Source organism: Centroberyx affinis, unplaced genomic scaffold (genome assembly GCF_046629955.1).
Source record: "Centroberyx affinis isolate AG114_WGS23_722 - 3 ecotype Tasmania unplaced genomic scaffold, CSIRO-AGI_Caff_v1 ptg001421l_1, whole genome shotgun sequence".
NCBI classification, from domain to species: domain Eukaryota; kingdom Metazoa; phylum Chordata; class Actinopteri; order Beryciformes; family Berycidae; genus Centroberyx; species Centroberyx affinis.
Genome location: NW_027279898.1, coordinates 60,105 through 73,285, shown reverse-complemented (window position 1 = coordinate 73,285; position 13,181 = coordinate 60,105). Strand labels below are relative to the sequence as shown.

Below are 13,181 nucleotides of genomic sequence, written 5' to 3'. Positions count from 1 at the left end.
GCAGGATACAACTTGAATTTACCGTTCACATCAGCTTTCATGGGGCTTGGCTGTTTGGTTATTGTGAAAAAGACATGAGTGACCTAACCAAAGTCTACAAACAACTTTTAATTATGGCGTCTATTACTGGCTTCAAACAAGAACATTAACAAGTAATTGCCATTACAATGAAACAATTAAGTCGTTGTGACAGTTATTCCAGTATGACATGAATGCAGCATAATTATGCCCGAGCCGCTGATGTGATGTTTTAAGTGGATGGAGACTATAGAAGCCATATCAACAACTGATGGTAAAAGTGATGCAATTTATTTATTTATTTTTTAGAAATTATTGTTTAACTTTCTAAATAATTTGTATTGTTATACAGCTGTAATCAGTCTATAGTTCATTTATTTTGCTATAAAAGATATATGACATTCTTTGTCTGATAAATTATAACAAATAAAATCTTACTTACATTAATTAAAACATCAACTACGCCTGATGTGCATTTTCTCCTCTTCCTTCTGCCAAAGTGGCTTCATGATTTCTAAAAATAAAGCAACAGTAACTGTCATCCAAAAACTTGAATTCAGAGCAACTCATATTTACGACGAGCACTTGAGGGCAGCATTGGAACCACATTTGAACCACTGGCAGTAGGCGGGGACAAGATGTCAATCAAAAAAAGGTGCGCTTCTCAGGTTCAGGAACAAGGGAGGGGAATTGTGTCAAGAAAATTAATTGATTGATTGAACCGTTACCTTCCATCAATTTATGGATAAATGGACATGCAGCCCCGATACGCGCTTTCTCTCTTGTACGGAGATACGAGTACGCCATTCAGAAATATTTTGTTTGCAAACATATTGTACAGACCTTTTAAAACATGACTTAAGACCTTTTATGAATAGTTAGCAGCCACCCTTATATTCGGCATGCATCTCAATGTGCCAAGCAGCACTTATTTAAATAAAACTTCACAAGTTCCACCAAAATACACCGTGGTGGGCAAAACATGACATTTGGTTGAAAGCAAGTACTGCTCGGTAGATCATCTGTATGCCGAATTTCAGAGTGGCTCCTAACGATTCAGTGAAGGTTTCGCGTTGTGTTTTGCGAATTATGTTCCTTTGCTGATAATCATTTAAAAATTAAATTGGAAGATTTTGATGGGAATTTGGCGTCACGTTGCTTTGTTTTGACATCTGACAGTGCTGTTGTGCTGGACCCACTGTCGCCATCTAGTGATCAATATTTGGTAGAAAAGTTGGCTTCCTGCAGAAATATTTGTAAAAGATATAGTGTGAATCTATGTAAGGAAATGGAACACTGGACACACAGAACATGAGACACAAACGGTTTAAACGGCTTGCATTGCCACCAGCGAGACTTTCTTTAATTGTGACGCTCAAAGTGAGAGGACACAGCCACCGTCACTTTGAGTAAAGAAAATAAACATGGTGGAACAATGAAAGGATCAAACAAAGCACTTCTTTTTTTTTTTTTTTTTTTTACCTCCCTCTCCTTCCCCACAAACTTGTAAAAACAACTGGAGAACTAAATTCACAACGCCAGAGCGATCCACATAAATACTTTTCCAGGTAGGCAACATGAGAGCACAACATGATCAGGGGGTAACTTTTCCCAACACAACACATTCACAGAATCCTCCCTGGTAAAAAAAACAAAACAAAACAAAAAATAGTCAGGAGAGCAATCAAACATGATGGGAAATATCAAGGAGGTGCCACTGAAGAGAACAGAAATCTGTAACAAATAAGTAAACGCGAGAATAACACAATCGATCCACCTGACCGCCTGCTTGCTTTACCATGACCGACCCAGAACCTTGTAAACACGAGAACACCATCCAGATAGGTTCTAATGACAAAAATAACAATACTCTTCTGCAAACATTATGCTAACTACATCGATCAAAGTATGGATGGAGACCAAACCGAACATCAACACTTGGCACTTAAGAACTGAAATGAACGAACAAAAAAACCCCAAAAACAAAACATTCCTCAGCAAGTAAATGTACAGTTGTAAACAACTAAATGCCAACTCTAGGGCATGATAATAGACAATCAGTTTGGTTGGTGTTTGGCATACCAAGACTATGTCACTACAAAATGACATGTACCATGTCCAGTGTTGTGTTTTCCCTTTGAGACAAACATAAGTCTGTAAAATCGTGACCAATCAGTTGTAGACAGATTGAATGTGTCTGATGTACAAGGTGACCCTTCATTGCTTTAGCCTTTCGGTACTGTAACTTGAATTGAAATGATCAGGGTGTGAGAAAATGCTTGACCTTGTACGAATGAGAACAGAGTAAATCAGAGCTAAAGAGAGAGAGAGAGAGGGTGAGAGAGAGTGAGAGAGTGAGACAGCCTTGAGGCTTGACACTTTTAGATCCCAGGATTGGGAAGTATATGGTTTCTGCATCTTATAAAAGAGAAATTGCAAGGCACTGTAAAAATTGCAAATGGGTAACAATCAGTTACCTAGACATCATTAAATCCGGTGAATAGTATGGCCTAACGGGTTCTAATTTGGTCCAGAGGGAGAGGACGGGTGTGTCTGCAGCAAACAGGTGGAATTCCTAAAACGTTTTGGCAGTGCCAGGTCGAATCTATCACAAACTTATTTTGAGGACATAATCCGCATCTGCTTTGAAACACTTCCTGATAATCCACTATTCCAGCATTAAGAGAATAAATTGTGTAAGTGTTGGAAAATCTGAGGAACAAAGCAAATGTCTATCTGTTCAATATCACTATTTTAGAAAACAAAGAAAAAGTACAATTGTCATTAAGTGAACTGAAACATGTTCATTACAAAAACAAACAATCACTGATTTAAGCTATGGTGATATCAAAACATGAATAGTACTTTTACATTCATCTATCTCACAGAGGGCTTTACTTTACAGGTGCGTTTCAAATTCAAATCTGAACTGAAAGCATGTTTTCTGCCATAAAGATAAAACATCATGGAAAGCCAATTGCTATATAAACTAAAAGTCAGGGTGTCAATTCAATATAGAAAAAATATGGCAGAGGGGGATTAATATAGGGCAAAAGAAGACTGACACAAAGCGATGCATGATGGCTCTTCAGAAGACATTTGGCCAACAAACTGTGTCCCCCACCCCCCCCTCCATCTTTGTTTTACCTCCAAACAGATCACACTGTCTAATGGCTACATCCCAAAACACAACAAAAAAAATCTTACACAGCCCCCTCAACACAATCCAGTTCACCAAATGAACCAAAAAGGACCCAAATACACATACTATGTGTGGTGGGGTTATGTGTGTGTGTTTTTGTCTAAGACTGTCTCAATGTGATACATTTAAGCAATGTAACACCAGAGAGAGTGCTGATATGCAGTATAACAGCAGGACCTCCAGTGTGATATTGCTTTTGTAGAACAGTTCTAGAAACAAAGCTATTTATCAACAACAGATTATGCTTTTTGTCTTTTAGTCCCCGTCAACAAAAACAGTTCCCTCAGGATTCGAGTGATACATATAGTGAAACGTCCCAGTGCTGCTATACTGTATATCAGCACTCACGGAATGCCTCCTGTCCAATCAAATTACCCGACCGGAACTAACTGTTGTATAATAAGAGTGCAAAACAAATCGTCAGGGGGCTGGTAAACTTAAAAGAACCCAAACTTGAACTGAAAGCTTGACCAAAATAAAGAAAGGAAAAAAATAAAAGTTCTGTCTGAGGAAAGTGTGTACGCCGGAGTCACTTTTTGAGGGGCTGGTAGACTGAGGCGTTGGGGTCCAGGGAGGAGGGACTGTTGTCCATGAATTTGGAGGAGTAGTGCGGGGTGACGGGGCTCAGGTTGCTGCTGTCTGCCGAGTAGGACAGGCTGGGCATCACCGCCATCACCTCCGCTATCTTCTGCTTCAGGTCGGCGATCTCCTGCTCCCTCTGGTGGATCTGGCCTGGATGAGGGGGGGGAAATATCACAGCATTAGGACATGGGCTACTGCTGGGGCTGTATGAAAATTTGCAGCTAAGGTGATCAGATCCATAGCCCAATTAGATATATACTATAATACAATAGATGTTGAACATGTTCTTAAATGAATGACAACCCAAAACAGCAGTGCTCCTCCACAGGTGTGCGTTTCAGCATGAATCAACAGTCAACATCTACCTTGTGCGATCTCCAGCTGCCTCTTGGCGTCCCCCAGGGCGGAGAAGAGGTCCAGTTTGATCCTGGTCTCGGCGCTCAGGCTGTTCTCCAGGTGCTGGGTCTTCTCCTGCATGGCCGACAGCGCCGACATCAACACCTCCGTGTCCTTCTCATTCTCTTTATACTTCCGCAGCTCCTGCATGGGACAGGATATGAGGATGAAGTTGAGTGGGTTAAAAGAGGGGAGTAAGAAGTGGTACACATACAGTATTTGTGCTTGTTTTGCATTTTACTCTACCCACATTCTAGGTATGGGTGCCAATCTAAAAAGTTAGTGAAAGTGACTAAACCGTGTTCATTTTCACATCGTTTTCACCCCGTTAAGAAATGTAGTCTTAATCTTTTAATAAAAATATAATTAAAATTAAGTCAAATTTTAGTCACGTCATAGACCGCCTTTCCATATGGCATTAACACGCATCCTGGGTGATGGGACTGTGTGTGTGACACACAGTTGGCCACATAAACACCGAAGTGTAAATGCAATGCTTCTCCAATCCACAAATAGAAATTACAGAAACAGATCCAACCAGGAAGCATTTGACCACATTAACAACAAAGAGTAAGTGCAATGCATCTCCAATCCACAGATAGTAACTAGGCAAATGGCACATCGATCCAACAAGGAAACACAAGCAAATCACAGAGTTGACAGGCATCCAATGATTAGCATGTATTTTCGTTTGCTATTCTGCAAGAGTAAATGCATGTCTGTGAATGAATAAAACTAAGTTTGTTAAGTTTGTGACGCAGCTGAACTGAGCCCAAACAATTATCCTATTAAAAAAGAGTTTTACTATCTTATCTCACCTGACACTTGCCCTCCAGATCCCTAATCTGCTCCTCCTTCAGCTTCATGTCCATGCTGAGCTTCTTACACTCCGTCTCCAGCTCTCTGATGCGACCACGCAGAGAATCAGTACACTCCCCTCTGATGGACGGAGAAAAACAGTTTTAAGAGTGAAACAGAAAAAGTATCTCCAAAATTCAATAGCTCAAACCAACAAAGACTCAAATTCAGATTCACGTTCACTTCATATATTGACATTCATTGATTCATTACATCCTTCATTCAATCATCTTATCTAATCTAAAGTCTACCTGGTGGCGGCGGCTAAGGCTACGGCCCTGGCAGCAGTGGCCTCTTCCATCTTCTTCCTCTTCCTCTCCTCAGCCAGCTGTTTCTCGGCCAGGGCGCGGGCCTCCTGCTCGGCCTTCAGCCTCTTCTCCAGCTGGGAGATGGTCTGCTTGTCCTTCTGCTTGGCCTGGACGGCACTGTGGAGCCTGAAGTATGGGGAAGAATATGGTCAGCCTGGTTGGATCATAGGATGAACACACTTTTGCACTGGGTGTGGGACGGAAATGTTTTCGGGTTGTCACCTTGGACAAGGTATAGTCCTACTTTAACACTTCCTCTTCGGGAGTGTTCACATTTTGCTTTTTTCTGTAGAAAAAACGCTGCCTCAAATGCATTTTATGCTTATAAAAAGAGTGGTTTCACACCACTAACTTTGTTTCCTAATGACTAGCTGCAAGAGCCACTTATGTCCAACTCTTAACACTTAACACCAACTCAGAAACACAGCCAATGAGCTTCATACTGACTTTTTATCAACTTAATACTTTATTACTTACTTTACCAACAACTTTTCTACTGCTGTTTTCTCCATTGTCATCATGGTTGTTGCTGTTATCGTAAACTGTCATTTGCCTATGCAGTGTGAACCCAATCTTGTCTTTGTGATTTGTCAGCTAATAAAAAAAGCAAAGCACTTGATCTCCTTTTAAAAGGTGACCTTCTCTAAACTATGGAAAGCACTCCGCTCTGCTTAAAAAGACTCCAGGTGCAGTACTTTTCCAAAGCAGATGCTTTCCACCCACGTTGTGGCTGCTCTCCTTCAATGTAAAAAAGGCACTGGCAGTTTGAAAAAAGTGGAATAGTGTGAAAGCAGTCTATAGTAACACTGGTGCAATCATAAGATCAGCACACTTGGCACTGGTTGTCGCACTGAATATAGAGTTGTTGCTTTTAACAAGTTATAGTGCTGCTCAAACACTCCATCTTTCACTTACATGCTTCCGTCAATCCTTCATGAGCCAAGTTATATATTATGAGAGATCCAAATAAGATCTCTGCTCTAATTAGCTAGATTACTCATCTCTATTGTGGGACTTTATTGTTTGTCAATTACAGGCTAATTCAAGGAGGCAGGAGGGGTGGGAGCTGTGAGAGTTGTGTAGGATGAAATAAATTCTATCGACGTTGTTGCAAATGCTACTGGTCGCTAATAGAAGTTGATAAAGGTCATGGACTAATTTGTTCCCCTTTAAGCTGGGGCCACACCACATAATATTTATGCTGATGATAGCCACAATTCAGCCATCACAACTGATTTGCGAGATAGGTTTTCTGTGACACTAGAACTCTGTACTGTGTGCGCCTCTAGGACGGCAAGACAAAAAAATCTGCTAAAGCCAGTTAAGTGTGTGATGTCCAATGTTTCCACAGTCTGCTCAGTTGCGTAGTGTGTCCCAAGCTTTAGTTATCAAAATGTCTGTGCACCAATATCCCCAAGACAAATTGCATTTATTGTTACTTGGTGACGCAAGTGATTCTGATCGGAGTCTAGGTGAGTGTATATACATGCATCCTCACTTGTTCTGCAGCAGCTCGTTGTCCTGGCGGAGCTGGCCCAGTTCGGAGCGAAGGCTGCGGTCCTGGCTGCTCAGAGAGGACAGGTGACTCCGCAGCTCCGACTCCAGCTGTCTGCTGGCCTGAAGATCGGCCTTCAGACGCTTCACGTCCTGCTCCAGCCTGCAGGGGAGGAGGAGGGAGGCAGAAAGAGGGATGGAGTTGAGTGGGTGAGATGAAGTTAAAGAGAAGGAGAATTGGGGTAACAGCAGGGAAGCGGAGTGACAGGGTGTGGGGTTAGACAGATATTGGCCTTTTATTAAAAATCGGATCCCTGACCACAGCCAGTGAAGATGTTAGTCTTGTTGTTATTATTTCAATTTTAGATGGCTGACCAGTGTGGTGTGGAAGGATTTTACTCCACAGTCTGTAAAACCTGCAATGAAACCTGGCTCATCCTGCCTTAAGGAGCTGCTAACCCACCTAAAATAATTGAATTTGTCTGGCTTTCAATGGAGAGTTTCAGAGCTGTTGCAGAGGCTTTTTCCACTCTGCCAAGAATAAAATGATGTGGGGTCACTGAGTCCTTGTCATTTTCAATCAAATTTATAGATACTGAATATTGCTGATATCAATATCGGCCTTCAAAAATGCATATCGCTCCAACCCTAACAGGATGTGTGGCAAGAAGAGTAATGGGTGTTTTGGGGAAAGTGTGTGTGCGTGTGAGTCTTACCGTACTAGTGCGTCCGGCTTGCCCAGCTGGTTGTTGGGGATGCAGTTCTCCACGGGGTCCTTCTGACCCTTCCCGGACCCCTTCTGCTTCTTCTCGTTCTTATTGGACGACGAGCCCGGCGGCACGCTCCCGTTGGTGGAGCTGTGATTCCGAGGGGACGAGTTGGAGACGCTGCCCCCGCCTCCGCCGGCGTTTTTGTAGTTCTTCCCCGTCCCTCCCGTCTCCTCTTTAGGAGAGTGTGTGTTGGTATCGGTGTGTGTGTGTTCTCCCGCTAGGTCGTTGTTCAGTCTCTTCCCCCCAACGTGGTTCTCAATATACTCCGTCTCCTGTAGTTTGGAGTCCAGTGTATGTATAATACTGTTGTTATTGATTCCTACTGTGTGTTGTTTTTTGCCCTCGCGCTCTTTTGCATTACTGTCCTTCCCCTTTTCCCGGTACTCCAGTTCCGGTAACGGGACCGGAGTGTTTTTCTTTCCGGGAGGTGCTCCGTTTTGAGACACTGGCGCGGGATCTACCTCTGAGATCCCTTTAGCTAATGCTGCTGGAAGAAAGGAAGTGGAGGCAGGGTTAGAAAGAGAAAATATGAAAGCATACTGGAGAGAATTAACCAAATTCCAAAGCAAACTGGAACTATACTTGACGCTAAACAGACAGTAGATGATGATAAACTACTGGACCATTGTGACTAATAAAAACTTGAGGAAATTCTTGACGAGATACAGACTCAGCCTGGCAGAAAACCCACAAAATATGTCTTAACCTGTCACAATTTCAGAGAGGATGGACAAACAATGGAAAATGTGGGGAATGCAGAGTGTATGTCACTGGATATACAATCTGCCAATCACCATTAATCAATCATTAATGGTTTGATTAATCCAATAATTCATTGCGTAATATTTACGTCCTTCAACATTGACAGTAAACACTTTGTCTCACTTGTTCCCTATCCACGAGTATCCTGACCTGATGTCACACTGTCATGGTTGCTCACTGAATCTATATTTCGAGGGCTTGGAGCCAAAGGCGCGTAAGTGCGATTTTGGGCGAATATGAGTATTATATATCAATTGAAAGGTCTCAGTGAGATCTTTTCAGTGCCAAAAGGACACAACTGAAATCATGACCCATAAGTTTTAATTAAACAAAAACTGAAAGCCGTAACAGTAAAAGTAGGGTTTTGCTTGATGTCAAAAGGGCGTAACTGCACTTATGCCCTTTTGACACCAAGCAAAACCCCACTTTTGACACTGAACAAGCATTGTGGGTAGAGGATTCTAACAGCACTTAGGTCAACTCAAAATGCATGCTGACGTAATTAATATTCTAGGTCAATATTAGATGAATGTAAATATGTTAATATTCCCATGAAATACTTAGGCCTATAGATTCAAAATGTTATTTTATAATGTTAGGAGTGTGAACTGGTCAAGATGAGCTCTGATAGTAAGACTGCTGGTAGTTGAAGTTCTCCCTCAGTGTTATGAGGAGTTTTACAGGTCTTTGAATGTGTCCCAGGACACATCAATAAGTGATGCATCCTGGGACACATACACAAATGTATTATACTAGCAAAAGAAAAAAACAGTAGTAGTTTAGAATCAAAAGTCGTTTCTTATGTCTATAGAGGTTTATTAAAAAGGTTTATTAAAAGTTTTTAACAGAAAAAAATGTATCAATCAATTTGATATGTTCCATGTAGCCTACAATTTTAAAGGCCTTGGTGAAATTTGTTGAGCATTACTTCAAGATAAAGATATTCATTCTGATCTTGTTTTATATTTCTTTTATATTTCAGTGTTGATTGAAGTGTAATTGCTAGATTTGTATTAAAATGAATGTGTTTTACAATTGTTTACTTACATACGCCCATAGTCTGCATGGCTGTATTGGGACAAAAAGGCGTATTTCACTCTTTTGCCATTTTTAAAAGAGTTAACAAATATAATTCAACTTAAACTGTGGCAGTATTGTTTTTACAGTAATGCTCAATCTGATAACACAAAAAGTTAAAATATTGTGCTTAGTATGTGGTAACAGCAGCTGATCCAAGTTTGATCAAAATTTGTTTTGGCTCTCCTGTAAAATCTACTATAACGCACTTACGCCCCTTTGGCTCCAAGCCCTCAATTTGTTGCGTTTTGCTTTGGCAGTAAGTAGTTTTGTATTTCATGCCAATAAAGCACCACTGAATTGAAGGTCAGGTAGCGTGTATAAAAGCTGTATCCATGTTTTATCACTTCTTTTGCACTAGCATCTGTTGCACAAGTGACTGTATATATGTGTATGTGTGTGTCTCACCCTCCTCTGCCTCCCTCTCCTGTCTCTGCAGCATCTGTTGCTCTGGCGGCAGAGCCTGCTGTAGGAGCTGCATGTAGAATTCATTCTCCTTCTGCACTTCCTTCTGTTTCCTCAGTCGCATCTTGTAGCTGACGTAACTCTTGAAGCCGAAGCCCAGAGTCACCACTGGGTAGCCGATACTGGAAGGTGGAGGGAAACACAGAGGGTGAAATTTTAATACAGGTGTGCCGGACGCATTATTTAGGCAATAAGCCACGAGAGGCTGTGGTTTACAGTGATTTTAGAAGAGCTGAGAGGCGCTGTTAGGCACAACGCCAAGCAGAGTAAAACCCTCACTGCAAAGCTTGGCATCGACTAGCTTGTTGCTTTTATAAAATGGAGGTAATACACCATCGTATTAAATAGAAAGAACACAAATATTCAATAAATCTTTCGTTTTTTTAATTGATATTTAAATGTTGATCTTCCACCAAACAATATAGTTCTTGAAATGTAGCTAAATAATGTTGCTGTTAAGCAAAGTACCAGCATGAATGCCAATTTTTGGTCAGCACATTAATAATCAAACTCACCGTTATGCAGTCATAGGTGTGTGTTTATTTGTTAAAATACTATATAATTCATATTTAAATTAACTGCAATGTGGTCAAAGATGTGCATTTATTGTTTATTTTACGGCTTCCTTGTCTCAGCTAATCAGAAGTGAGGATTGAAATGATATGTTTTATAATCAGAGAATTTTTTTTTTTTACTATTTATCATGGGCAAAAATTGTTGTAAGGCATGAACAACAGCACAACAATAAAACAAGCTGACATTTACCAATGAGCAGCGAAGGGTCGACACAGGTCCACATGAAAGTTCTTCAGGTCTTTGAAGCGGATGGCGGCTTCGATGTACACAAACAGGATCCACAGCGATACAGTGGGTAGACAGACTCCTCTCTCTGCATGGAAGCAAGAGACAAAAGAAAAAAAAAATCAGCACTCTTGAGTTTGGCACCGAAGAAACCTGACAGGAACACATTTCTTCTTGTACACCAAGTCTTTGAGGTGAGAGTGGCTGGTTCGCTGGCAGATATAGAAAGAATCCAGAGAGAAAACTTGGACTAACCTGTGTGCCAGACATACTGGACCCATACGTAGGTGCTGGCAGCAAAGAACAGCCATTGGACGGGGATGAAGAGGAGGCAGATGATGTCTGACGTAAACGCCACACACACAAAGAAGACAGAGAACGCCTGAGCGGAGGAGAGAACAGACAGAAAGGTAAATATGAAACAACAACAGGGCAGAATCATTTTCAGTATAGAGAACACACATACAGTATATGCCCTATGTCCACAAACACAGCCCCCTATTACACCTGATATTAACATGTGTCTTGTACCCAAACGTGTCTAGATATTAAATGCAATCTGCACCTTACATTAAATGTATACAATAAAAAAAAATTCTTTCCCTTGTCCAAATGCAGACTGCCGCACACTTCCTTTTGTAATATTTACATCCTTTAAAACTGACAGTTAAAAGTATTTTACTATCTTAGCTGCCTGCCACCTGTTTGATTTGAGTGTGTTTCCATGTTGGATCAATGTACTGAAGTTCATTTCCATTGCATATTTGCCATGTGGTTTGGAGACGCATTGTCTTAACGCTTTGTTGTTAATGTGGGCAAATGCGTCTTTGACCTATGTTTTGGGTGCACTTACACCTGGATTTTATGTGCTTTTGCTGTATCAGAATACAATCCGATCACCCAGAACGCATGTTAGTGCCAGGTGGAAGGGGGGTCATACAAACTCTTACCAGCCCCTGATATCTGAAGGAGTCGTAGACACTTCGGATGAAAAGCCAGAAGGGCCACAGGTACTCAAACCTGAACTCCAGCACAAAGTCGGCCAGCAGCACCAACACCCACACTACCAGGAACTTCAGGTACAGGAATGTACTGCAGGAGAAAACAAGATAGAGAGAGAGAGAGAGAGAGAGAGAGAGGGAGATGAGGAAAAGACTACCAGACTAGGTTAAACAGAGAGAGAGACAGTAAGAGGAGCTACTGGACAAAGCCTGTCATGGATTTAGATGATATCATCACAGGCATTTGGACATCAGGTTTAGAAAACAGTCTAGTGTTTGTAAGAGCAACATCTTTAGTGTGACAGACAGTATGTGACCTCATGCTCCAACTAGGTCTGAAGGCTGACAAAATCCAACATAATGGTGCCCATGCATACAAATCTGGCCATTCTGAACGAGTCTAATATTTTTAACCCTTTTTTTTCCAGATTTAAATAGATAACAATCTACAAAACTTTTAGCTCAGGATCCAAATAAGGTGAAGATTGAATTTGCATATTGTGAGAGAGAGAGAGAGGCAGTGTCATGTCAGGGCATGTTACTTTCTGCACATCTGTTTTCACTATTCCAGTTTGCCATCAATGAAACTGCAGGCAAAGACATATCTTGAAATGAATGAACTTAATCTGCTGAGATAATGTGTGCAACATAACATCATGCTAGCTTATCTTGAAATTCTCAAGGTCCATGTACTTAACGACTTTGATGGTAACATTTAATCTTAAATTTGCGCTTTCAGATTTAGAAATCTGCCAGACAAAGCAAAGGCTAGAGCCCCGCCGTCGGCGTTACCCCGGGCTTTAAAACGAGCGCCTCCGACGTCGCTGCTGTCATCTCTCAAGCGTTATCATCCATACAAGTTAACGTTTTATCTTTTCACTGCAAGAATTTCCATTGAGGGGAATGTGCTACAGTGCATATTTTGATGCTCATACAATCTCACTGCGAGGTTTTAGACAGAATTGTATGCATTTAACTAGCTAGCTAAGGACAAATCTCTAGCTAGAATGTCATGTATGAGATGTCACACAAGCAGGCCTATACAAAATTGACAGTATGCGGACACGTTCATTCAAAGCTTTTCTAGCTCCGACCCGAAAAGTGCTTCATTATGGGTATAACACACGCTAGCGGCCCTATCTTGACATATGCAGAGAGGCGCCATTGTTATACAATAACGTCCCTCCAGCCCCGTTTTTCGTACCTGCTATATATACCCTCGGTGATTCGGTTCCGTTTTAACGGCCGTCGGAGTTTGCTGCAGTCCGCATTGCGCCGCTTCATCCTCCCCCTGTTGATTCACCTGTGATATCAGTCTGGTAAATGTAACAGGAAATGTCATACGGTCATCCTAATATGCACACTTCTTCAATTATCCACCATTGTTGTTGTTTTATGCACATGAAACAAAGAAATAAATAAAAACAGTCCGCGGAAGGCCCTCCCC

At 41.4% G+C, this 13,181-nt stretch overlaps 1 protein-coding gene across 2 annotated transcripts; it reads right to left on the bottom strand.

Annotated features, from left to right (window-relative positions):
* Positions 1-1,407: 1,407 nt before the first annotated feature.
* Positions 1,408-13,072, bottom strand: maco1a (macoilin 1a). 2 transcript variants are annotated; one of them, XM_071526519.1, is made up of 11 exons: positions 12,939-13,072; positions 11,684-11,825; positions 10,989-11,115; positions 10,698-10,821; positions 9,876-10,054; positions 7,575-8,112; positions 6,863-7,021; positions 5,308-5,490; positions 5,017-5,137; positions 4,168-4,342; positions 1,408-3,952 (listed from the first exon to the last, which is right to left on the bottom strand). In XM_071526519.1, exons 1-11 carry the CDS (start codon positions 13,016-13,018, stop codon positions 3,750-3,752), a joined length of 2,031 nt encoding a protein of 676 aa, XP_071382620.1. In that variant the 5' UTR covers positions 13,019-13,072; the 3' UTR covers positions 1,408-3,749. The 2 variants fall into 2 exon arrangements, with proteins under 2 accessions (XP_071382620.1, XP_071382621.1); XM_071526520.1 differs by lacking the exons at positions 7,575-8,112; positions 9,876-10,054.
* Between the last annotated feature and the right edge of the window lie 109 nt (positions 13,073-13,181).